This window comes from Pan troglodytes, chromosome 4 (assembly GCF_028858775.2).
Source record: "Pan troglodytes isolate AG18354 chromosome 4, NHGRI_mPanTro3-v2.0_pri, whole genome shotgun sequence".
NCBI lineage: Eukaryota > Metazoa > Chordata > Mammalia > Primates > Hominidae > Pan > Pan troglodytes.
The window spans coordinates 90,947,304-90,972,735 of NC_072402.2; the positions used below are offsets into that span (position 1 = coordinate 90,947,304).

The 25,432-nt window shown below is 34.6% G+C and overlaps 1 protein-coding gene across 5 annotated transcripts in view; it reads left to right on the forward strand.

Moving 5' to 3' along the window:
- The window catches only part of CDH12 (cadherin 12), a 1,102,231-nt gene that overhangs the window by 1,022,197 nt on the left and 54,602 nt on the right, over positions 1-25,432 (forward strand). For all 5 annotated transcript variants that reach the window (XM_024356657.3, XM_024356660.3, XM_024356659.3 and 2 more), the window contains one exon: positions 13,615-13,802. In XM_024356657.3, coding sequence (XP_024212425.2) covers positions 13,615-13,802 — 188 coding nt within the window. The remainder of the gene's footprint in view (positions 1-13,614; positions 13,803-25,432) is intronic.

Consider the following 25,432-nt stretch of genomic DNA (forward strand, 5'->3'; position numbering starts at 1 on the left):
TTTATTTTTAATTTTTTCCTTCTCCTTGTCCCTCTTATATTTTCCTCTCTTTCTCTTTTCAACGTGCTTGAGTGGAGATGAACAAGTGGTGGTTGAAAATGTAGGATCCTCAAAAGAGAAGTAGAGAAGTGAAAGTCAAAGAAGCATTCCTTTTTTTTTTTTTTTTTGAGAAGGAGTTTCACTCTTGTCACCCAGTCTGGAGTGTAATGGTGTGATCTTGACTCACTGCAACCTCCACCTCCTGGGTTCAAGTGATTCTCTTGCCTCAGCCTCCCAAGTAGCTGGGATTACAGGCACCCGCCAACATACCCAGATAATTTTTGTATTTTTAGTAGAGATGGGGTTTCACCATGTTGGCCAAGCTGGTCTTAAATTCCTGACCTCAGGTGATCCACCTGCCTCGGCCTCCCAAAGTGCTGGGATTACACATGTGAGCCACCACACCAGGCCCAAAGAAACATTTCTAAGAGACAAAAACATAGAAGTGATCAATGAGGTTTGGAGAATGGATATACTTAGCCAAATTTAAAAAGACATAACTTTATTTAAGTCTTGGGCATAAGAAAACCCAGGTAGGAGAATGAAGTTATGAGGAGAACTTTAAACACACCCTCCTCAATCCTTTAATACATAGATTTCTGACAGCAGCGGCAATCTTTAGTCACAGATGTGAAAGCATCCTAAAGTCACCATTTATTTCACATGGTTTACATTTCTCTATTTCATATTTGCCTTGTTATTGGTCTTAGAAATTATATAGACATGAAATGAGACTTCTAAAGTAGTTTTTATGAAAGTTAACAAGAATCTGAGCAATACTAAAAATCATGAAAACGAAAGACATGGTACATAAGAAATATATTTTGTTAACAAATGCCAGACACAAGGGAATATATCATTTGATGAATAATGTTTCGTTCATTGCAAGTATAGAGGATAAAAAAATTATCATTTTCATTTTGCACTGCATAAAGAAGATACAATTTTAATTTCTCCGCTTTAAAAGCTAGTGTAAAAATAGGGAGTGGTTTTTGCTTTTGGTTTTTGGTTTTTGTTTTTTATTTTGAGATGGAATCTCTCTCTCTCACCCAGGCTAGAGTGTGGAGTGCAGTGGCACGATTTGGCTCACTGCAGCCTCCGCCTCCTGGGTTCAAGCTATTCTTCTGCCTCAGCCTCCTGAGTCATTGAGATTACAGGTACGCACTACCACACCTGACTAATTTTTGTATTTTTAGTAGAGATGGGGCTTTGCCATGTTGGCCAGGCTGGCCTCAGACTCCTGACCTCAGGTGACTGCCTGCCTTGGCCTCCCAAAATGCTGGGATTACAGGCATGAGCCACTGCGCCCAGAGAGGTAGGGAGATTTTCAAGTTAATGCACATTTACACTACTTGGAGTAAAAACAATATATACCTAAATATTTAGACCATTGCAAAAAAAAAAAAAAGACATAGGATTTAAAGGGTTGTAAGCATACAAATGTGAAACAAATAAAATTGCAAAGACAAAAGGAAAAAAAATCATCAAAATGTGGCTTTAGGTTGTCCCTGAAAGAATAATAGATTTTATACATAGAAATACATAAAGTAGAAGACAAGTAAAACATTTTAGGTAAAAGCAAAAAACAGGGATGACATAGAAAATATTAAAAAAATAAAATGCAGGAAAAGACAGAAAATCTAAACCATTGTGTCCATATGTGATACACGAATATATGATGAATATTCACAAATCAACTTTGCAAATTGGTGAGTGGGTTGTTATTGAAAGAATTAGTTTTGTCTAAAAGAAAGCAAAATATACATGGGAAGAGACCATTACCAAATTTCATCTTTTTTAGACTACTCTCCTGTGTCTCAGAAGAAAACCAGTGAGAGGTCAAACTTGTGAGTAAATAAATATCCCCAGCTAACTTAAAATTTTCAGTGTTTTTGGCCAGGCTCAGTGGCTCACGCCTGTAATCCCAGCACTTTGGGAGGCCGAGGCAGGTGGATCACTTGAGGTCAGGAGTTCAAGACTAGCCTGACCAATATGGTGAAACCCCGTCTTTACTAAAAATACAAAATTAGCTGGCCATGGTGGCGTGCAACTGTAGCCCCAGCTACTTGGGAGGCTGAGACAGGAGAATTGCTTGAACCCGGAAGTTGGACGGTGCAGTGAGATGAGATCCTGTCACTGCACTCCAGCTGGGGCAACAGAGTGAGACTCCATCTCAAAAAAAAAAAAAAAGTCATTGTTTTTCAAAGCTTATTTTGTAAGGTGTTAAATTTATTTATAATTTACGAAAAAAATTTTAGTGTTGCTTGTGGCATATTTTTGTAAAGTTATTAGGCAGTATGACTGAGAATTTTCCATTTACCATATATTGTTAAATGGATCAGAAATTACCTAGATAAAGACAACATAAACAAAGGTTTAAATATTCAATGGAGGTTTTAAGAGAATATTAAATGTACTTCATGAAATATATAACAATGAAAAATTATTGATGCACTTGAAATGTTGTGAACTCTTGCCAAAATTGCCATCATGTTTATTATTGTATAACAAGAATAGTGATTATATAAATCACTTATGTTAAAAATACATACTTTGGAGAATCAGAAACCCCAATTTTTCTGAAAATCATTAAGTAATATAAGTTGGTTTTGTACTATAGCCTATTTGGAATTGGGTTGGTTGGAATTTCTGATGCATTTGCTTTAAAAAATAATGTTACAATGGACAATTAGTTTTGCAGATACGCATTTATTAAACATAATAAGTAGTAGAACTATAATATTAAACGTAATAATTCGTACTTTAATGTTGTGAGCTTTGTAAGAAGAAAGGAAGAATTGGAAAAACAGAAAGAGATGTAATAAGTTTTCCTTCCTTTCTTGGGTGCAGTAGCAGAATTACTTTATGTTTAGTGCCCCATCCTCTTCTAGAACCTTGTCACATCTCCTAATGACCTTTTTTTAGATGTTTTCATGGATTTTTCTCTCCAATCACTGAAAAGGAAAACTTTCCCCAAGTGTGCCCAATCCACTCAATACTTAGTAAATTGAAATTTGCATCACTCAGTCTAGCTAAAATTAAGAATTTTGAATTTTCTGAATTTTAAAAGATCTTATGGATCAACCAAATACTGTATCTATTTGGTTGACTTTCAGGCAGCACAACCAAGTCAACAGAAGTGGGCAGACAAAATGAGGACCTATGTTTTCAATCAGAGATACTACTTGCTTGACTCACCTCATGGCCATTAGCCCCCAACTTGCTCATTTGTAGACTGATAGTAGGTTCTACCAGATCAGCAGAACCAATTGTGCCTTTTTCTTCTCAACTCTGTGTTCAAGACATCACAATAGTAGCTTAATATAGGTCATGGTGGGAGCTCTTACACCACAGCAATGAACAGACCCTGACAATTAGGGCTTATACCTGTTTTTTCTCCCTATCCCAATATAGTTCTAAAATATTTACCAGGATATAACTGACTGGAAGTTACAGTAATAGCAGGTATCTCATAGTCTTGATGTGAAGATAAAATTAGTTAATAATGGAAACGTGCTTAGAAAAGTGCCTGGAAAATAGAAAGCACTATATAAGTGGTTGCTGTTACTAAGTGTCTATTCCACTTAAAGAATAATTTCTATTTAAAAATTTCTTCCTTTCCTACATGTTGACACACATGGATTTTCTAAAAGGGTAATTTCCCCGCTACATGAAAGAAGACAATGAGTTTTTACCTAGGAGTGACGGAAATGACCTCTCTATCCTTGCTGTGCAGAATGGAAAGACACCTCAGGCCAGGGGAAGAGAATAATGTGAGAAGACCAGTTAGCAGGCATCTGCAGTAACAGAAAAGAAGTATGAGTCTGTGATGGTGGTGACCAGGGCCATTGTGAAAAATGGTAGCGTGTCAACAGATTTGAGTGATTTTAGGAGGTAAAATAATCAATAATAGCAATGGATTTGCTACTAAGAAGCAGATTCTAGTTCATGGAACTGGAGAGGTGGAAATAATACTTGCTGAGAGAGTGACTAGTAGGAGAATCTTCATCTAGGCATGGCAAGTCTATGATCTCATGTTTGAATATGTCAAAACTGAGACACCCTGGAGATATCCAAGTAATGTTTTGGAATAAGATGATATTTTGCCAAGTATAGTAGGAAAACTCTAAAGCTGAATATAGGCTGGAGTTAAAATAAAAAGAATGTGTAGCATAATGATAGTAAATGAAGCAAAAGGGAGAGATGAAGTTACCTAGGAAAAGGAAAGACTGAGTAAACATAGCCTGCAAAAATGGTTCTTGACCACGTTTGTAAAGTAGAACAGGAGGGAATTTAATAAATGCAGCTCTAAACTCAGAACAACTAAACAGAATCTCTTTGGATGGTCCCTGGGCTAAAGCATTTAAAAAACTGTTTAACTTTCCAGATGATACCAAAATGCAACCAAGTTTGAGAATCACTTATCCAGATCTTTTCTAAGAATTTCCACAAAGGAATCTGGCAAGGAGAGAGCTGCAAGGTGGGAGGAAACTATGATAGTAGAGTGCCAGAAAACCATAATTGTAGAGTCTCAGAAGAGATGTGCTTCAGAAAACAGGGAATAGCCAAGAGTGTTGAACACTGCTAAGAAATTGCCACTGGATTTTAGTGGCAAGGAAGTCACTATATCTCAGGGGAAACTTTACTACACAACGATGGGTTCAGTCAGCAGGGTAAGGCTGCTTGTGGAGTGGTTGTTAAGTAGGCATGGGTAACAGTGTTTCTCTTGGAAAAGTTCTGTTGGAAAGGGAAAAGAAAATGATGGGGGTAAAGAGAATCAGATTTGGGACAAGGGAGAATTTTTGTTAAGATGCTCAAATATGTGCAGTTTGTGTCTCATCAAGAATAACTCTATTGAGAAGTATTGAGTGCAGAGAAAACAGATTCTTTAAAAATAGCACAATGTGTACAAATTGTTGGAGTTTAAGAAGAAAAAGTGGAGATGAAGGACACTTCAATTGAAAGAATGCTTACAGCTATAACAAGAGGTTAATACTGAAGTATGCACTATAAAGCTAACATACAATAGATACTACATAGCAGAGTATGGTCTCAGATCAGAATTTACAATGGAAATATCAGGATGCTTTTAAGACTCTTGTAGCTTTCAGTCATAGGAAGATATTTTGTTAGTTTTTTTTTTTTTTTTTTTTTTTTTTTTTTTGAGATAGAGTCTCACTCTGTCCCCCAGGCTGGTGTGCAGTGGCATGATCTCAGCTCACTGCAACATCTGCCTCCCTGGCTCAAGTGATTATCCTGCCTCAGCTCCCAAGTAACTGGGATTACGGGCACACACTACCACACCCGGCTAATTTTTTTTATTTTTGGTAGAGATGGAGTTTCACCATGTTGGCCAGGCCGGTCTCGAACTCCTGAGCTCAGGTGATCGGCCCGTCTTGGCTTCCCAAAGTGCTGGGATTACAGACTTGAGCCACTGTGCCTGGGCAATATTTTGTTAGTCTTTTAAAGCATGTTTTGTAGAGTGTGAAGTAGAGGGAAAATTATGTGCAGAGGATTTCTTTGGAGAAAGCCATGTGTAGTCCCTGTCTACTAAAAGTGAGTGGTAGGATTGTCCTTCCTACTCCTCTCAAGTTTGGTGAATGGGGCCTTCCATTTAGCTAAGAGAAACAATAAACTCTAATATATTTTCCCAGAAAATGGGGGAAATTCATGGAATGATATGCATCTCATGCTGAGGAAAGTTAAAATCTCCTGAAAACAGCAGAGAAAGGAAAAGAGAACAAGGCTGTGTTTGGGAAACTAATTGTATGACAACAAAAGGAATGGCAAGAAATGAGTAAGCAGAAGGGAAAACCAACCCAACATTATGTTAAGTCCTGCCAAAGAGATTCTCCTTGAAGCGAGAATCTGCCTGTGGAGTGGGTCGCCTGAAATCTGGAGGCTGAGGTCATAGTCCATCAAAGCAGAGGCAATGCCATTGGTGTGGAGGCTGCTGCAAGAGAAACTTCCAAGAGCTGCCCCCAAGTGCACTGTGCAGCTCCAGAGAAGCAAAAACCACATCATCAAGTAAGAACAGTCCAGCCTCCTAACTTTGCTGCCTCCAATGGTGAGGTGAAATCACCCCAGGAAAGGAGACGATGAAAAAAAAATTAAAAATTTGGACAGAGAAAGGCTGCTAATCCATCCAGATCCCAACCCAATGTCCCATCTGCTGCTGGCTCTAATTGGCTTGGACGTGGGTGGGGTGGCCAAGGGGAGAAGTCTTAATTTTGCATATGGATTGATGTGCTAGTTAATATGATTTATTGGAAATGTCTAACTTCCAAATCTGTGTTTTTAGAGTTAAAGTGAACATAGGATTATTATTTAATAGTGAGAAGAAACATCATTTACTCACCATTGTTTTCATCCAAGAAAAGACAAAGCATACCCCGACAGAAGAAAGTCTAAAGGAAGAGTGAGAGACAAATAAAAAAAAAAGTTTGTATCATATCTTACGTGTTACGATTATTCAAACTGTGAGTCACACTGATGTAGGATCCTTTGAAGGTTGGGGAAGCTGAGCAATCTCCTGTGCAACATCATTTTTTTTTTCTGTGAACTACAAGGCAAGGTCACCAACTGAGAAAGGAAGTAGTAAAGGGAGTAATTAAGCAGATATTTGAGGACAGTAGATCAGTTCAAAATAGAAGTCACAGAGAATGGTAGTCAGTTACCTTTGCAAATCTGTGTGCTTTTTAAGCAATTTTGAAGGGGCATTCAAAGTTAATGATCATAATTTATAGTAATATCTAGTTGCTTCTCTATGGTTTTCCTCAGTAAACCATCCCTCCTCCTTTAGAAGGAAGATAATTATCATCATCAAGAGTTAGGGTTTGCCAAATTGCAGCAACAAAAGTACATGGCCAAGCTATATAGGCTATAGGTTAATATACTAGAGGTGCTTCTGACATTAGAGATGATAGGTCCCAGTGGGAGTTATTGAACAAACAAACTGGTAAGACAGGAAACTATGATCATATCACCTTTGTCATATGGTTACTTCTGTTTGGAATGTTTTCTATTAGCTGACCTCACAGAACCCAATGTTATTGTCTCAGCTCGGATTCTCAGTTTAAACATTGAATAGAATTGTGTAACTTTCCTTTAGAGCACTGGTGTTTTTTTCTGCTATTTTACTTTTTTGTGTGATTGTTTAATTGACTTCTCTCCCACTAGACCATAAATGCCATCAAGAAAAACACTTGTCTTTTTGTTTGTGTGTTTTTCCTTGTCATTCCATGAAGGAGACCACTAAAAACTGTAGTTGAATCAAATATCAATAATCTGAGATACCGGAAAATTCAGCAATTAATCTACTATGCAAAGATAATTTTTGAAAGACAATTTAATATCGAGCCTTAAATTTTTCTATTGCGTTTAGCTGCTCAGAACTAGAAAAAAGTTTACAGGAATAAATTTCTCATTGTTCAGAGACAAGAAATATTGCTATTGTTACAGAAAATTTATAAATCTTAATTCATTAATATGACGGATATTGTGTGCATGGCAATTCTTATTCATGTATATGGTTAGTTAAAATCGAAAATGGGCAAATATAACATCTCAAAAGCGAAGTAATTTAACCAATAAAGTGAAGCTCTAGTGCCAAATACTTGACACTTAAAAACTATGCCCATCCTAGCCTCATCCTGGGAATGAGCAGCAGTGGATGTTTCTGTTATTACTGAGAGATTCCATTCACTGTATGTTTAGTATGCTTGACTAAAATCCAGCTTGAACCCAGCTTTGTTGTCAGGATAGTTCTTTCTTATGGACAACATTTCTATTACTTTAATTTGGGCATATTGAAAATACAGCCTCAGGCTTTTAAGGAAATAGAGGGCATAAAATGTTCTTCCACCACCAAAACATTTTTTTCTTCCTGAATCCTCCAATTTTAAAGATATGGGAAAATATTTTAATTAAAATTAAAACGACTTTTTAGAACTCTTTTTTTTTTTTATACTTTAAGTTTTAGGGTACATGTGCACATTGTGCAGGTTAGTTACATATGTATACATGTGCCATGCTGGTGCGCTGCACCCACTAACTCGTCATCTAGCATTAGGTATATCTCCCAATGCTATCCCTCCCCCCTCCCCCCTCCCCACCACAGTCCCCAGAGTATGATATTCCCCTTCCTGTGTCCATGTGATCTCATTGTTCAATTCCCACCTATGAGTGAGAATATGCGGTGTTTGGTTTTTTGTTCTTGCGACAGTTTACTGAGAATGATGGTTTCCAATTTCATCCATGTCCCTACAAAGGATATGAACTCATCATTTTTTATGGCTGCATAGAACTCTTTTAAGATCTGTCTTTCTTTCATCTCCACACCTCTATAGACAGTTTCCTATTGGCTATTGCCATTCTGATAGGAAAAATTATAATACATATAGACTATACAAATATTATAAAGTTAACTAGTAATAATAAATAATACTGAATGAGTTTCATGCACTTTTGTATAAGTGACTTTCAAAAACAAATCTATAAAGTAGATATTGTTATACTAATTTTACAGATCAGGAAAAGAGAGATATTTTAAAAGATCAGGAAAAGAGGGATATTTTAAAAGATCAGGAAAAGAGGGATATTTTAAAAGATCAGGAAAAGAGGGATGTTTAAAATATTTTGCCCAGGGTCACAGAGCTACAGGTACACAATTTCTATAAAGTTTCTTTTTACTCACACAATATGTTGTTTACTTGTATTTCCTTTTCGTGTTGTTTAAGTAAGGTGAAATAATTTTGTGTGATACATATTTAAGAAATTTAAAAAAATAAAATATTGATACAACAAAATTTTATTTCTAAGCCATTAGAAGGTAAATCACTCACACACACAAAAAGTATGCAGGATCATTTGAACAATTTAATGTTTGAATTCAATTACTGAATCAATAGTTCAGTGCTATATTTATTTTTTGAAGTTTAAATTGAAATGTAATATTTCAAATCATAGTCTATTTAGTTGGAATCAAGTGTATGTTTTTCAGTTTTTAAAAATGTTTAACATTTTCATCAATTTGAAATAATTTGTTCTTAAGCCCTCCAATATTTCTAGTGTTCTTGTATTATTAAATATGAATTATATTCACATTAGTTACTTGTATTTAGGTAACTTATTTGCAGTTAAACATTGACTTCCTTTTTTTTAAGTAACTTTAGAATTATTGTTACATAAAGATAAAATAAAATGTATTTCAAAAGTGAGTTTGTAATGGATTATTTTATCTTCTTTTTAACTTGCTATTGGTGTCATTGAATGTTGTGGTATTTTTAAAGTCATTCATTCACTTAATATATTTGTTCAGGTCCTATAATCTTTATTTTTAAGTAAAGATCTTCATTTATATTTTGTCAAGTAAATATATTTATTTTGGTGTTTTCATCAGTATCTGGAAATTTCCTGCAATAAACAAAAAAAGGAAGGTAAATATATTTTACATCCTTTTTTTTTAAAGTAGCAATGCATGTCCCCTACCTGTCCCCACTCTCCCCGCCCGACACACAGTTTAAGTCCTAATCAGTATCTTTTCAAATGACATAGTTAGTTACTGAGAGGATACTTACTTAGCTTATAACTACCTGATTTTTTTCTACTCTTGGAACTAACAGGGAATATTATATTTAAGAATATGATCATTATAATTAGTTCACTGCATGCAATTTCCTCCTTTTCTATGGGAAAATGAAGATTTTGGCTAAGCACAATAGGTATATTTGATGAATTGTAAATATATATTTTTATTGACTGTGGACAATCTCTTGTCACCTGTTTTATTTCTCAATTTGTGTGGTACAGGTAGTGCCATTAAGATGTTTCATATGCATCAAAAGTAGGACGCCTGGAAGACGGTGGCGGTGTAATTACACAGTACATCATGAACAATCTAACTTTGGCATAGCTGAAGATTACTTCACAGTTTTGAATTAATCTGAATGACCTCAGCTTTATTGCTGTTGAGATTCCAGACATGATAAAATGTCAAGTCATTGGAAATAAACCGACAGAACCTAAACAATCTGACATGACAAATGCATAGTTTCTCTGACTTGTTCCATATTCTGCAGACTTTATTACCAGCTGTAATATTTTATTAAGAAACATTTATCTTAATGAACGTGTCTTCCACCTTACTAAAATGTATGTCTGCTGTGTAAAGAGTAGAAAATCTATTGCTCTGTATATTTGCATTTCACATGCACTAAAACTTAACACACACAAAAAGTAATCATTGCTTTACTTTTATCTTAATTTTGAAGGGGTGCATGTTAGTGGAATGCTAGTAAATCAATCATTATTGGACAATGCTATTATTTCAATTTATCACAATTTTTCAATGCCATTAGATAAAAATGGAATTTGTTGGCACTCTCTATGCTGACAACTTAAAACAAAACACCCTATTTAACTTAAATTGATAGAATACTACAAAGAATAGCTTTCTTTACATTTATTGTGACTAGCCCCATAAAATGTTCTTTTATAGAACATAAAGTTCATATCTCAGCATATTATTGTCTTGAAAAGGGGGCTCTTTCATCTGCAGTTTGAATTATCTGATGCCCTTTGGAATACCTTTCAATGCTTTAATTTTTTTTCCCCCATATTGGAGGATCTCAACTCTAGCTAAACTCTTCACCTTCACTAACCATAATCCATTAGAGAGGACTCCAGGCTCTATCATTTTCATCGATGTGTAATTTCCTTTACTTTTGCTTTTAACCATCCAAATGTAAATGTAAAGCTAACTCATAAACCTAATATGTAACTTCAACTGGCTCTCATTGAATGGATTGGATGGAATAAACAGAAATGTCCCCAGCTCTTTAAGTGAGCTGCACATGTGTTCCTAAAATTCTCATACTACTCCTCTCCTTATGACTCTGACTGTTTCACCCTTACCACTCCCACTGCTGGCCACATTTGAAGTTTGAAATCCACTATACTTGACGGCTCTCTGTCTCTCTGAACACTTGTTCAGTTATTTCCTTGATAATGTTTACCCCTAAGTTTCCTACTAAATGTCCTAATCAAGAAGGATTTCTAGTACACTATTCAACATCGACTTCCATTTCTCTCTTTTATTAGAAAAAAAATTTAGACTTTTTCTAACACTCATTTATGAGCCACGACTTTGGACTATGACCAATCGTACCGTGAATTCAAAGCTTTTGATGTTCCTCAGATACTTCATCACAATCACACAACAAGAGGCAAAAGATACAAACACAGTTTCTGATAAATCGTATTTCCATTTAACGGGCATTTTAGAAGAAAAAAAAGGAAAATGAAAAATTACACGTTCTGTGCCTTGTCCTTTTTCTTTGGAATTTGTCCTTAAGTTTAGTACAACTGTAATAACTTTGTCACATGCTTTCTTGCCTCATTAAACAGAAGTTCAGGGACTCTTATATTTCTTAATATCTCAGGAGTGCCTCACTAGGATCATGGTTTAATTTATCTATTAAGAAATATTTATGATCTAAAGAAAGTAGTTCCAAAAGCCATGATTGATTCTGCTTATGTAATTAAGGCTATTTGAAATCAGATAGATTCCTCCTGAATATCTGGCTTTATCCTTCTGGTAGAAAATAGGAATGCAATGTAACCCATTCTTTTGTTTTTCTTCTTTGATTTGATTGCCTCAAATTCAATCACTGCTTTAAGTTCAGCAAACATTAAGCATCCCTAAATGACAGCTACTATGTTAAGTGCTTAGGAAATAAAAATAAAACAATAATCCTACCCTATGAGAAGTTACTACTTTGATCAATTAATGTGACTTTCCTTAACTGAGATTCCTTCATAATATCTATGTAACATTTTAGCATTGTGACTTGGAAGGAGTTTTTTGTTGTTGTTGTTAGGTCTATAATGTTTATTTTTTTATTTATTTAAACTTTTAAGTGCATTTTTGAGAAAGATTCCTCATACCCTCTTTGAAACTATGAATTAACTAAGCTGATTATTTAAATATAACTCTTATGGACCACTGTAAAGTATCATTTTGTCTTATATGTAAAATAAACAAACTTTAGTTGAGTATTTAACTCTCTTGAGACCAAATCACATATATGTTCCATGGAGATAATATGTTGGATTTAAATATGGCTGATCTGCATATTCAAGATAAATGGTAGATACCATTTTCTGGGGGAAGGAGGGAAGAAGGGAGATTTAACTGCTGCCCATGCTAATGAAATTACCAAGTTTTGAAACTGATTGTGAAAGAACTACAGGACCTCAAAAAATAATTGGAAATCAAAAAGAAAATATCTGGCAGAATCTCTAAAAGATGTGATTGATTTTTTTCTCACACCTTCTTGGAGAAAATAACTGTAATATTGTAACATGATTTTTTAATGAACTTCCCTATGCAACAGACATTTATAGTAACTTCTTAATTTATTTTCCACAAATGTAACTAAAATTTTAAAACGAATGAATCACCATGGTTGATTTACCCATGGGAAAGAGCCATTCTAAATCCGGTAAGAGAAACTGAAAGTGGAACTCCAGTATCAAAATGGAAACTTTAGATTTTGGTGTTTAGTTTTGTTTCTTAATTTTTATTTTCTCTCATTTCCTTTCCTCATTTGAATTTGAACAGACTGTTGTTAAACTCATTAATATTTGCTTTAATGAAATGTCAGTAAAAGAGCATGCACTATATCTTTCTTGTGTGTCAAACTTTGAAAAATTCTACAAAACCTTAAAATAATGTCTATGTTTTTATTTTTTTGTAGAGTATTACAATTTTCCATGATTCTGAAATGTTTTATCTAAGTTTTGCTGATTCAGTATAAATTTCATAGTAATATAAACGTTCCACCTGGTGGTAAAAATAAGCATTTTACTTTTTTTTCTTTCTTAATGCTATTAAAAAACTTCGGGAGACAGAACTTTATGATTTAAAATATCAGTAAAAGTATATAGAAAGGTGACAAGTTAAAATTTACTAAATATAAACTGAATCTTAGTCTATAATATACTATATTTCAATCTATCATCGACTAGAATTTTGATTATACAAATTATCATTTTACAGGTTATTTTTAGTTTAATGATGTATACTTATTGAAGTCATTAGTTTTAGGAAATATAACCTCAACTTTCTATATCTATATATCTATCACCTATCTATCTATCTATCATCTATCTATCTATCATCTATCTATGTATCTATAACTTTTTATCTATGTCTTGCAACCTGTATTATTAGTACCAATTAATTTCATGAATAGTCCCACCCTCCCATTTGATATGTGGTACACTTTTATGCCATATAAGTGTGTAAAACAAGTCCTGCTAATAATTTTACTTTAGCATTCTCTACTATTTATAATGCCCAATTAAAATTCTAGAGCAGCACATATTGAAGAGAAAAGTGAAGTTATTACTCCTAATCATAATCCTTAACTTGACAGCAAATTGCCTTTTCAATTTGCACTATAATGTTCTAAATGTGATTTACTTTCAGTGGACTCTATTTTTCAAGCCTTGTAATCTTACTATATCTCTTACTAACCCCACTGTCAATTTGAATTTTATATGTCTTATCAGGCATCTTCCACTTGAAAGTTCCTGAGTCTTCCCCTATTGGTTCAGCTATTGGAAGAATAAGAGCTGTGGATCCTGATTTTGGACAAAATGCAGAAATTGAATACAATATTGTTCCAGGAGATGGGGGAAATTTGTTTGACATCGTCACAGATGAGGATACACAAGAGGGAGTCATCAAATTGAAAAAGGTATATAGACAAATGTTTGGACAGTTGACTACTAAATAATAATTAAAGAAGATAAAAAATAAATATTGAAAATGACAAGTAATTTTAATTTTCCTTCAATTAGCAATAGAGTTGACCCTTGAACAATGTGAGAGTTGGGGTACTGATACTCCATGCAGTCAAAAATCTGCATGTATCTTTTGGATCTTACAAAATTTCCGTACTAATAGCTTACTCTTGACCAGAAGCTTTACCAATCACATAAACATTTGACACATATTTTGTATCTTATATACAGTATATACTGTATTCTTTTTTTTTTTTTTTTTTTTTTTGAGATGGAGTCGCACTCTGTTACCCAGGCTGGAGTGCAGTGGCGAGATGTCAGCTCACTGCAAACTCTGCATCCCGGTTTCAAGGGATTCTCCTGCCTCAGACTCCTGAGTAGCTGGGATTACAGATGTGCACCACCACGCCCGGCTAGTTTTTGTATTTTTAGTAGAGACGGGATTTCACCATGTTGGTCAGGCTGGTCTCAAACTCCTGACCTCGTGATCCACCTGCCTCGGCCTCCCAAAGTGCTGGGGTTATAGGCGTAAGCCACCACACCCAGCCGTATATACTGTATTCTTACAATAAAGTAAGCTAGAGAGGAGAAAATGTTATTAAGAAAATCATAAGGAAAAGGAAATATATTTACTATTTGTTAAGCACTAGTGGATCATCATAAAGGTCTTCATCCTCATCATCTTCACATTGAGTAGGCTGAGGAGAAGGAGGAAGAGGAGGGGCTGGTATTGCTGTCTCAGGGACGGCAGAGGCAGAGGAAAATCCACATGTAAGTGGCCCTGCACAGTCCAAATCCGTGTTGCTCAGGAGTCAACTGTATTTTAAATTGAAAACAAAAAAGACCTAGTGATGCTGAGTATTTACTTCTATAAGTGCTATTATTCTGTGATTCAACTACTATATATTTTATGTTGAACAATTAGCCCTGATAATTTGATGACATCATTTAAAAAAGGTTCTTACAGAGTTTAATTGTAACCTAATTTTTTATTGCTATAAATATAGACAAAAGATTAATTTAAAAACAAGATCGAGAAGTAACTCTAACCCCATCAGTCTTGATATGGAGCCTTTTTATGGTTCTTCTGAAGATATAAATATCTAATTCACCACAATGTTGGTTGATATCACAGTGGAAGCATACTGATGCGTGTAAGCTCTAAACACCTGAGAACTAGAAGAAATGTGAAAGGCCAGTAATGGACGTGAGAGAGCTTTAAGGAAGAAAGTGAAAAAGAATTACCAAGAAACCGAGAGAGAGAGAAAGACAGACTGTGCTGGGAAGCTGTTTAGTGATGACGTATGGATTAGAGCCAAAGAGGATTGCTGAGGGCAAAGTTAGTTGAAATATTAGGAAGAAATTATTATTTACAGTGTCTGTAGTTTTGTCTTTTGTTGGGTGGTGACATGAAGGAGTCTGTTAATGTGAGAAAGAAAAATTATAATGGCATTTAAGGTGTGCAGATTTTTTCCATAATAGTGAGGCAAATTATAGGAATTTCCAATAGCAAAGTAAAGGCAGAAAAGTGAAGCTCATTTAGTTCAGCCACTTCCTCCCCTTCTACAAAACACACTCCATTTTGAAGAATTTTGAAGAATATACTCCAAACTGCAGTATACAATACTCATTTACTCATTGTAATTATTTTAACCAGAATAAATACTTTGCATTTAGTTCCATTAATCAGTCTGCCCCTCCCATATTTGCTCAGGAACTCTGAATTTTAACAAGGAAGCAATATATATATGGTAATGAAAATACTCTTAAAAAGAAACACATTTTTCAAATAGATTATCATATTTTTATTTCTACTATTGTGCAAAAATTACGCTTAGTCTAGAAATTAATTTAACCCACATGATCCCACTCTATTAAATTAAGCATTTATGTTAAATTTGCAAAGTACAGTTAGAAAAATATGTCAAATTCTTATCAACTTTACTCCTTCATTGTTATTTAGTTTGTTTTTCTCTTTTTCTTTTAGTCCCAAATCAATGTAAAGTCTTCTCACTTAATTTTTTCCCTAAGAAGGTCTCCAACAAAGAAATCACATTTAAATGGGTTACAATCATCTATTCAAATGGAACAAATAAAAATCATTAATAATATAAAAAATATTTTAAATTAAGAAGTCATAATATTTAAATATAAAATTAAGTATACTTCCAAAGTAAAATTAAGGTATGAAAGATTCAATTCTAGATATACTTTATATATATTTATGTTTATATACTTATTTATATTTAATTATTGTAACTTACTTTATATTCACACACATAGTTTTATGTTTATGTTTTCATTTTTATTTACACATATTTACCACCTATACCAATAAGTAATCAATGTCTAGGTGTCAATCTAGAAAAATGTATGTCATTCTTATTTATTTTTAAAACCGTTGAAAAAGGCGTGGTTTAATAATAGTCCTTTATCTTATTATATCAAAACATATTAATATTTGAAAGTAATCATTCAGTTATGTAAGTTCAACTATCATGAAAGCAATAAGAACATATCTGCCTTTTTCATTATGAAACATCTACAGAGAATGAGTCATGTTATTTATTTTTTGTATTTATTGTGTTTATTTAGAATTTTTATTCTTAACTGGATTAAAATTGAGATATGCAAAATTATATAATACTTTTATTAAAATAGATTTAGATAGGGTAGATAATCTTGAAAGTATATCTGCAAATAAAACACACACACACACACACACACACACACACACACTCATTTCTCCTGTGGTGGATGAATCATTGTTGTCCATTTTACTGGCCTGAAATTCATTATCTAAGTAAAGCTCAATGTCCATAACTTTCACTACTTCATTCAACAGGTATTTTGGAAGCAGCCACTGTTTTCCAGACTCCACTATGGAGATAGGGCAGTGAACTCAACAAACACACTCCCTGCACTCATACAGCTTCCATTCAACTGAGGACGTCAGGAGATAAACAAACAAATTAGAAATCACTTTCAGCAGTGATGAATTCAAGCTAGAAAGACTTAAAGCAGGATGAAGGGGTAAAAGGCATGTGGAGTGTGGAGGGTATCTTACAGTGAGGTGAAAAATAAAAAAAGACTTCTGTATTAGAAGGGAATATGAGCAAAAACCTGACCATGTGGTATTTGGGTGATGTGAGTTCCTAAAAGTTTGAGCAGCAATTTCAAAATCTCTGAATTGGGAATGTACTAGGCAAGAAGGCCAGTGGGGCTGGAATGAAGTGAAGGAAGAGGGCCTTGGCCAAAGATGACGGGCTCGCCAGGGAGAGCCTTGTAGACCAGGCAAAGATGTTGAATTATTAACAGATCATGATATAGAGAGCCCATGTGAGTGTAGATCTAGATCACTTTTACTCTTTTATTTATTTTTATTTATTTATTTATTTTGATATGGAGTTTTACTCTTGTTGCCCAGGCTGGAGTGCAATGGAGGGATCTCGGCTCACTGCAACCTCTGTCTCCCAGGTTCAAGCAATTCTCCTGCCTCAGCCTCCCAAGTAGTTGGGATTACAGGTGCCTGCCAACATGCCTGGCTAATTTTTTGTATTTTTAGTAGAGAAGGGGTTTCACCATGTTTGTCAGGCTGGTCTTGAACCCCTGACCTCAGGTGATCCACCTGCCTTGGCCTCCCAAAGTGCTGGGATTACAGGCATGAGCCACCACACCTGGCCTCGCCTTACCCTTGTAGACCCAAGTGACTCTGGTTGTCTTAAGAGAACAGTAACTAGGAAATAATGAAAGCAATAGCTCAGTTAAGAGACCATAGAAGTAAACCGGGAAACAGATAGAAATGTGGAACGTGATGGTACAGCAACAGAGATGGTGAGAGATTGTGAGATTCTAAATAAATTGTAAAGGAACAGCCAAAACATATTTGTATAAATATTATCATCATCTGGTAAATTACACCAAGCATTTGAGACTTCAGAGCCTAATAAAACACATGGATTTTCTTTCAGTGTTGTAATTTGCTTTCATCTCTAAATATGGATCCACTAGAGGCAATCCCCTATGCTAACCTAGTGTTCTATTAGAAAGAAAATTGTAGCTGCACCCTACATCTATTGAATCTTTAAAAAATAACTCAGGAGGACATTTTTGTAATGAAACTTAAAAGCTATCCACTTATCTATTGTGTATATTGTATCGTGTATTGTGTTTATATGCACATATATACATAGATGCGTTACTCAAACATGATAGTATGACTTAATAAAAATGTGAGAAAATATCTCATTGAATAAAGCCCATAAAAATTCAAAATCAATTGAAACACTACAATAATTTTTTAAGTACAGAATGCTTTTGGGTAAAGACTGTAAAATAGTACTATACTCAAGCATATATTCAATAAGTTCTCAGAAAACTTCATCTTGCAATTATCATTAGGAATCCTTAAAGAATTAGGTGTATCTCAATAACTGTGTATGTAAACATCAACAGTAGTGTTGCAGATCCAGAATGATCTTAAATTATTTGTTAAGGTTTTCCCTTCAATATTGCAATACAAGAATTCTGATATAAAATCAGATTCATACAGAAATTACATTTTAAGTAAACTAAATGCATTTAGAAAGTCCCAAATATATATTCTACATTTGAATATATAGTCTTTTTTAAACACCAGTTATTTTAATTTTTTAGCTAACAGATTTTGAGCTGCAATAGAGGAATGAGGCATGACATGCTTTGTTTTCAGAGTTTTTCTTTTTTTAACGCACTTAAGAATACATTAAAATGCTAATGATCTGAAGTACATATTGTTATTACTGTTTTATCTTCAAAATCTTTTATTTGCTTTTCTTTCACTATTTTCTCCTCTGTCTATTTCCTGTATAGAGGGAGGGCTTGAGAAAACAAAAATGATGGTCAGGTTTAGATGAACTGAGAAGACTGAAGAAAGGCATTTTTATTTGTTTTATTAACCTTAACTTTGATTCACTTTATGAGCCCTGTGACAGAATGCCATTTCACTGTGACACTTCGAATTCAGAGGAACATCATGAAGCTTTATAAATTGCTCCAAGGCATAAGATATTGGTAAAACAAAACAAAACAAAACAAAATAAAAACTGCTTTTATTCCACCCTCACATCCTACCACTCTGAGAAAACTATAAAAAAAAAAAAAAAAAAAAGCTTGTCCTATATGGTGTTGGGTATTATAGCAATAAAACACTAATAAAATCAGAATAAAGTTTTTTAAAAATTCAAATTGTCTAGAAATTAAGAGGTGAGCTACATTTACAATGACAGAATAAGAGTTTTAAAATTCAATGGCTTCATTCTTAGTGAAAACCTAAATGAAATTTGTGTTTAGTCACTAGTGTTGTTTTTTGCTACTGAATAAATGGGAATAAAATATATACTTCTTATATGTAAACATGGATAGTGAGTTACACGAATTAAAAGTTTTCAAGGACTCAAAATCTAAATATGGTTATAGAAGCACTTGAATTTTCTCCAAAGTGATTGCAAAATTTAAATAATTACAATAATTAAGTGAATACTTGTTATCCAAAATAATAATTTAATATCCTGTATAATTTTTTAAACAGTTCTCTACCATTTCTACAAAACTTTCTCTTAGAAACTGTTTAAAATGAAGAGTGGTGAAGTTATTTCCTATTTAGTTTTTTTAAAAGTAAACCTTTTTTGGAATTAGAAACAGTGCTTACCATTTTGATGTTACTTGGCAATATGAGTTTATTTCAAATTAACATAACTGTGTGATCACATTAAATCCAAAGCAGAATTTTTCTTTTTCCTTAAAAACGTATGAGATAAATGATATTACTCTTCACAAAGAGCCTTTTAACAAATAGGCTAAGGTGCCAGTTGGTCCCACTGAGCATATATATATTTTATACTTACCCGTAAATCAGTAAAACTCTTTTTCTTTTTTCACACTTAACAAATGAGTTCACGTCCTATGATTTGGTAGCATAGCACCATCATGTGGTTCATTTTTGAATAACTCTTAAGAACAAAATAATAAAATTTGGAATATTTTACATAGCCAAACATACATGCCTCAGTTTAAGTTTAAAATAATGCTATTTTTAGCCACGCTACTGTACCTAATTAAAGAAAAAACACATGAATGCTGTTGTTTCTATAAATATTATGTTTCTGTTTTTCTAAATATTTATCTTCACCTTCTTTTGTACTACCTTACCTAGTTTCCCTAAACAGTCTCATCAACTGTAACTTAGCCCCAAATCAAAGTAACCACTGCAGATTTTTCTAGTCTTGTAGACAATTCTAACTGCACATGCCATAGACTTTTCAAATTCACTGTCTAAAGCTGAGTTCTTTCTTTGCTCCCAACAAAAGTCTGCCTACTCATGTTTTCTCCTTTCCAGTTTCTTAAAGCAAAAATCTGTGATTTTTCTAATGCCGCTTCCATTCCTGTTGACATCCCCTTGCCAAATAGGGCACAAAGGCTGGTTGCTGATTTTTCCAGAACTCAGGTTAAAATTTTCCTTTCTCCACCTATGAATTTGCCATACAATCCTCTTCCTGACTCCTTTTTGCCACTGCAAAGGCTATTTTCCCAGCCTCACACGTTATTTTCCTCCAACTAATCTTTTTATTCATGGGGGAATGAAAGAAATCTATTTAGACGTTTAGATAGAAACACGTTCATCTTACTTAAATCAGTTTCTGGTCCTATTGATAGAAAGATAAGGATCAAAGAGTGCATTTTCTATTACTAACTTCTGCACACACACACATTTACACGCATGTTCATATGCACAAGCTACATTCCAAGTACAGCAAATTCATTGCGATGTCTACCAATGGTATTGTGGTTCTCCTCCTTCTGCATAGAACTCCCTGTCCCATATAAGTATCTTCATGAATTCTTACATGTTCTTTAACATTTTTTTCTCCCTTGCTTCTCAACAAAGGCCTCCTAGAGTCCCTCAGGCAAAGTTGATCACTCCTTTATTTTGTCCCCAAATGTCAACATTTCTGTCAAAGCATCTATGATACTTACAAGGTTCTCATATTGAAAATACAACTCATTCCTCCTACTATATTTTAAGCCCCTGGAGGCACTTTTCCATATCTGTGTTTATTTCCCCATCAGTAAAGGAAATGCCTGAAATATATAAGATGTTTAAAATTGTTGTCGACTAAAAGGACAAATATCTTCTGTTGGTTTACTGTTTTCATTTCTGATGCATTATTTTTCTTTTTACTCACATAGCATGTAAAGTTTGGAACGTTTTGCAAATAATTTAGAAAAATATGTTTTACTGATTCTACAAATAGGAAAGCTGAAGCTCAAAGAAGGAAGATAATTTTTCAAAGTCACACAGCTTGCTGTAAATCATAGTATATGTTTAGAAAGAGTATACTTCCAATTATTGTGTACAACAATGCATGTTAGAAAAGATAATTGGCCTCCCCAATAGTCATGATTTATACTGTATGTGGACATGACACATATATTTTATTTCAGCATTTATAGTATGTGACGAAACCCTCTGTAATTTTTTAGGGGAAATATCACTAAAAACCTATGTCTAGAAGCACTAGAGTTTCTTGCAATTCTTTTTTGTTTTGTTTTGTTTGCTTGTTTTTTGTTTATCTTGGTTACTAAATTTATTCCAAAAATTACCGCTAAAATACAGGCATTACTATAATGACCATGATTCTTAAGATAATTTGTTAAAACTATGAAAATTTTGCAGAGTTGCAAAACACTAAAGTATAGTAATAACTTGTCCACAGAAAAATTAAGTGCATTTCTAATAAATAGTTTTGTTACAAATATTTTTAAGATAAGTTATATAAAATGGATATTTCTTCATTTAAATATTTTTGTTTACACTTTTTGCCTAGTAATTATATCTTTCTTATAAGCTTATATATTATTAATTTTCTAACAAATGGTGTTGAAATTTTGTCCAAACTAAAATCTACGTTTTAAAACTTAACTACATTTCATTGTTTTTCCCTTTGTTACAGGGACATTCTCACCTGATATAGTGGCAACTTTTGTTCATCAAATACAGCTTTTTTATATAAAATATTGAGTTGCAACCTTTTGTCAATGATGATGAGATATGCATAAACTCTCCCACATCTCTTCCCAGACAAGAATTGACTACTATATTGATCATAAAACTGAGTTTTAGGAAACCTGCTTTTTCATTAAAATGATGCTTGTTCTGAACATCTTATCTTTATTGTTCAGCCTAGTGTAATAAACCTATTTATAAGAGCTTGCTCCTAGTGTCTGTGCATCCTGGTTCAGCCTGGTATAAATCTGTTTTCTAACTGCTTGTCTTAGAAAGAATCTAGTCTGTTTCAGATAAGCCTACATCCTCGGATCATTTGCGTTCATTGACGGTATTCCTTCCCATTGCCTATTAAGACCTACTAGATAATTGAGAGTGTAGAGCCTTATCACTCAAGGATATATTTTCCTAAAAGTGATGGCTTTACTGTGTTGGTAAAAATAATATAGGCTTACTATAAAAATTGAAGTAATACAGAAGAGTAAAAAGTAAAAAGGGACAAAACCACAGCTACAGTGAGTCATAATATGGCATAACTGGTTCCTTTGCTCAGGGCCGTTTGGGAGGAAATCAAGGCGTGACTGGGGCTATGATCCAATCTAAGCCTTGGAGTCTTTTGTAACCTTACTGGTTCCTAGCAGAGCCAGTTCCTCGTGGCTGTTTGTTTTGTATTGTTGTTGTGTGTTTGTTTCGTTTTTTTTTTTTTTTTTTTTGTGGTAGTTACTACTTCCTTGTGGCTCCTATGACAATGTTGTTAGCTCTCACCAAATATCAGGTTTCAGTTCCCACAGGCACCCCTTGAGCACTTGCCACTTGCCACATAATCTCCTATAATGACAAATTTACTTCTTATAAGGCAGGACGAAAAGCACCTGCATCACCCCTTTCTTTTAAGGGGTCTCCTGGTTAGATCACACGTCTCAAGTAAAATCTCCTTAATTAACTCAATGCCAAGTGATTAGGGACCCTAATTATATCTGCACAACTTATTTTTCCATAAAACTTAATAAGTTTATGTGAGTGAGATGTCATTTAATTTACAGGCCTCTCACACGGTGAATGGCAGAGTCATTGCACACAGAGTAGAGGTCATTGGGGGCAGGAATATTGGGAGTATCTTAGAATTCTGCCTGCTGAAGCTATCATTTTTTCAAATTCCTCAAAATATCTATAACCATAGCTATCCATTTCCACTCAACATTATCTGGAAGCATGAGGAGCCCTGGAAGAGCCCAGGTAGCTATTCTCTTATAATTTATGCCAAAAAATTGCTTATTTCCCTTTGAAATGAGAAAATCTTTTGGCACTTAACATTTCATTTAGTTTTTTGTGACCTGGACTTCAGCAATGTAAGAACAGAGAAAGTAGTGCTGTAATAGCCCAATGGGCTCTTCCTGCCCATTGCACAGACAAAACCAATTCTCTGAGACCACAGTACTGCAGTAAAGAGCTTATCTGACACCAGGCTAGCCATGTGGAAGACAGAGTTGTTACTCAGATCAGTCTCCCTGACGGCCCAGAGGTTAAGGTTTTCCAAGGATAGTTTGGTGGGCAAGGGACTAGCAAATGGGTGCTGCTGATTCATTGGGGATGTCATCATAAGGGTGTAAAATACAGTCCCCCCCATGCTGAGTCCATCTCTGGGCAGGGAGCCATAGGACTGGTTGAGTCATATGCCACAAATCTGGGTGGGGTTAGAGTGAAAAACATCTCAAAAGACCAATCTTAGATTCTGCAATGGTGATGTTATCTGTAGGAGCAATTAGGGAAGTTACAAATCTTGTGACCTCTGTTCACATGATTTCTGAGCAGTAAGAGATTATAGAAACTACCTATGTTTTAGCAGAATTCAGGCCACTATCATAATCCTAATCTTGTGGACTTTCTTTAGTTATGCAAACATGGTTTTGGCCCAGGAACAAGGAGGGGATCAGTTATAGGGAGGGACTACTATCATCCTTGGTTCAAAGTTAAAGTATAAACTAAATTCCATAGTTAGCTTGGGCTATGCTGGGGAATGAGCCAAGACTGCCAGCCCGTGAGGCTAGAAGCAAGATGGAGTCCGCCATGCTAGACTTCCCTCACTGTCATAATCTTTGCAAAGGTGTTTTCAGTGTGGGAAATATAGGCTCTTGGGCCACAAAAGGTTTGCTGAAAAATTACTGACATGAGGGAGATTGATTAATAGGAGAAAAGGCAAACAAATTATTTAACGTGTATATACAGGTGCCTTCAGAATGAAGACCCAATTTCCCAATAAGTTACAGAATCTAATCACCATCTCAAGGTTACAGAAAGAATGGTGGCCCAGAGCATGGACAAAACCAGGTTGTCTTGGTAAATCACGTTTGGTGGCAAGAAAGGTTATGAGAGGGAGAAAGGAAGTGGCTTGGCTACCAAAGCCACTTGTTATGTAAATGAAACCTCCCTCAGAGAAAATAGATGATAGTTATTTATTTTCAGACTTTTAAAATTGTCAGGCTCTCATTGGCTCCTAGGTCTGGGAAAGGCATAGAGAAGACCTGCCCACATTAATGGGAATTCTTTACAGATGCAATTTTTCTCCCACAAAAGATAGCTTTGCAAGGCCACTTATATTTTCTGGCCCTGTGGCAGACATTTCAAAATACGTCAGAGAAATATCTTGTGGGGTAAAATATTTTTTATTTCCTTCAGTGGCAAAAAAACAAAGAAGTAAAATTCCCCCCTTCCCCAATTCCTCCCTTGAGTCTCTGTAGAGCAATTGAGTATATCATATTTCATTTCTCTATAGTTGTGGTTCTTACTGCACAACTCAATTAGATGAATTGTTTCCTGAACATTCTGGTGCCACTAATCTTCCCTTATAGAAACAACCTAAAGAGAAAGAAGCTGCTCAACTAAATTATCTTTAGTCAATCATTTCTTCCCCTTTGAGAGGTTCATAACCATTAAATGGGCTCCAAGCAATGCCACAAAGTTCTCTATTTATTGTGCAAGAGATAAATTAGTTCAACCTCACAATAATGTATGTCTATCATAGAATATGATTTATTTTCTAGCACTGAAAATAATCCTATTTATTCTATATTTATTTCAAATGCTGGGATTTTTATTGATTGTGAAACTAAAGTTCATTCCCCCCAAAAATGGAGGGTAGTCAGTCAGATATGTAGGTAAATTCAATTAGAGAGAGATCACTGCTGGTTCTCTTTGCCCTTTCTGAGCTATATACCATTTTGTCAAGTGGGATTGCCTAAAAGTCAGGGTCACGAAGAAGTAAGTCCACCTAGGAGACTATGGTGGCATTTCTCTTACAATTTTCTTTAGTTCTTTGATCACTACAGGCTATAAGTTTTCAGTTGCAAAAAATCTGTATGTACAGGATTCTTTTATCTTACTCTGTCTCCCTGACAACCAGATATTTGCCTGCTGTTATAGGTCAGGGGTCCTTAAAAGGCATGGAATACATCTCATCTCTTTTAAAGGTTTCAAAATTCTCCTTTCATGTCTGGCTTGAAAAGGAGTTACCTGTAGAGAGTCAAGATTATCCAGATAACA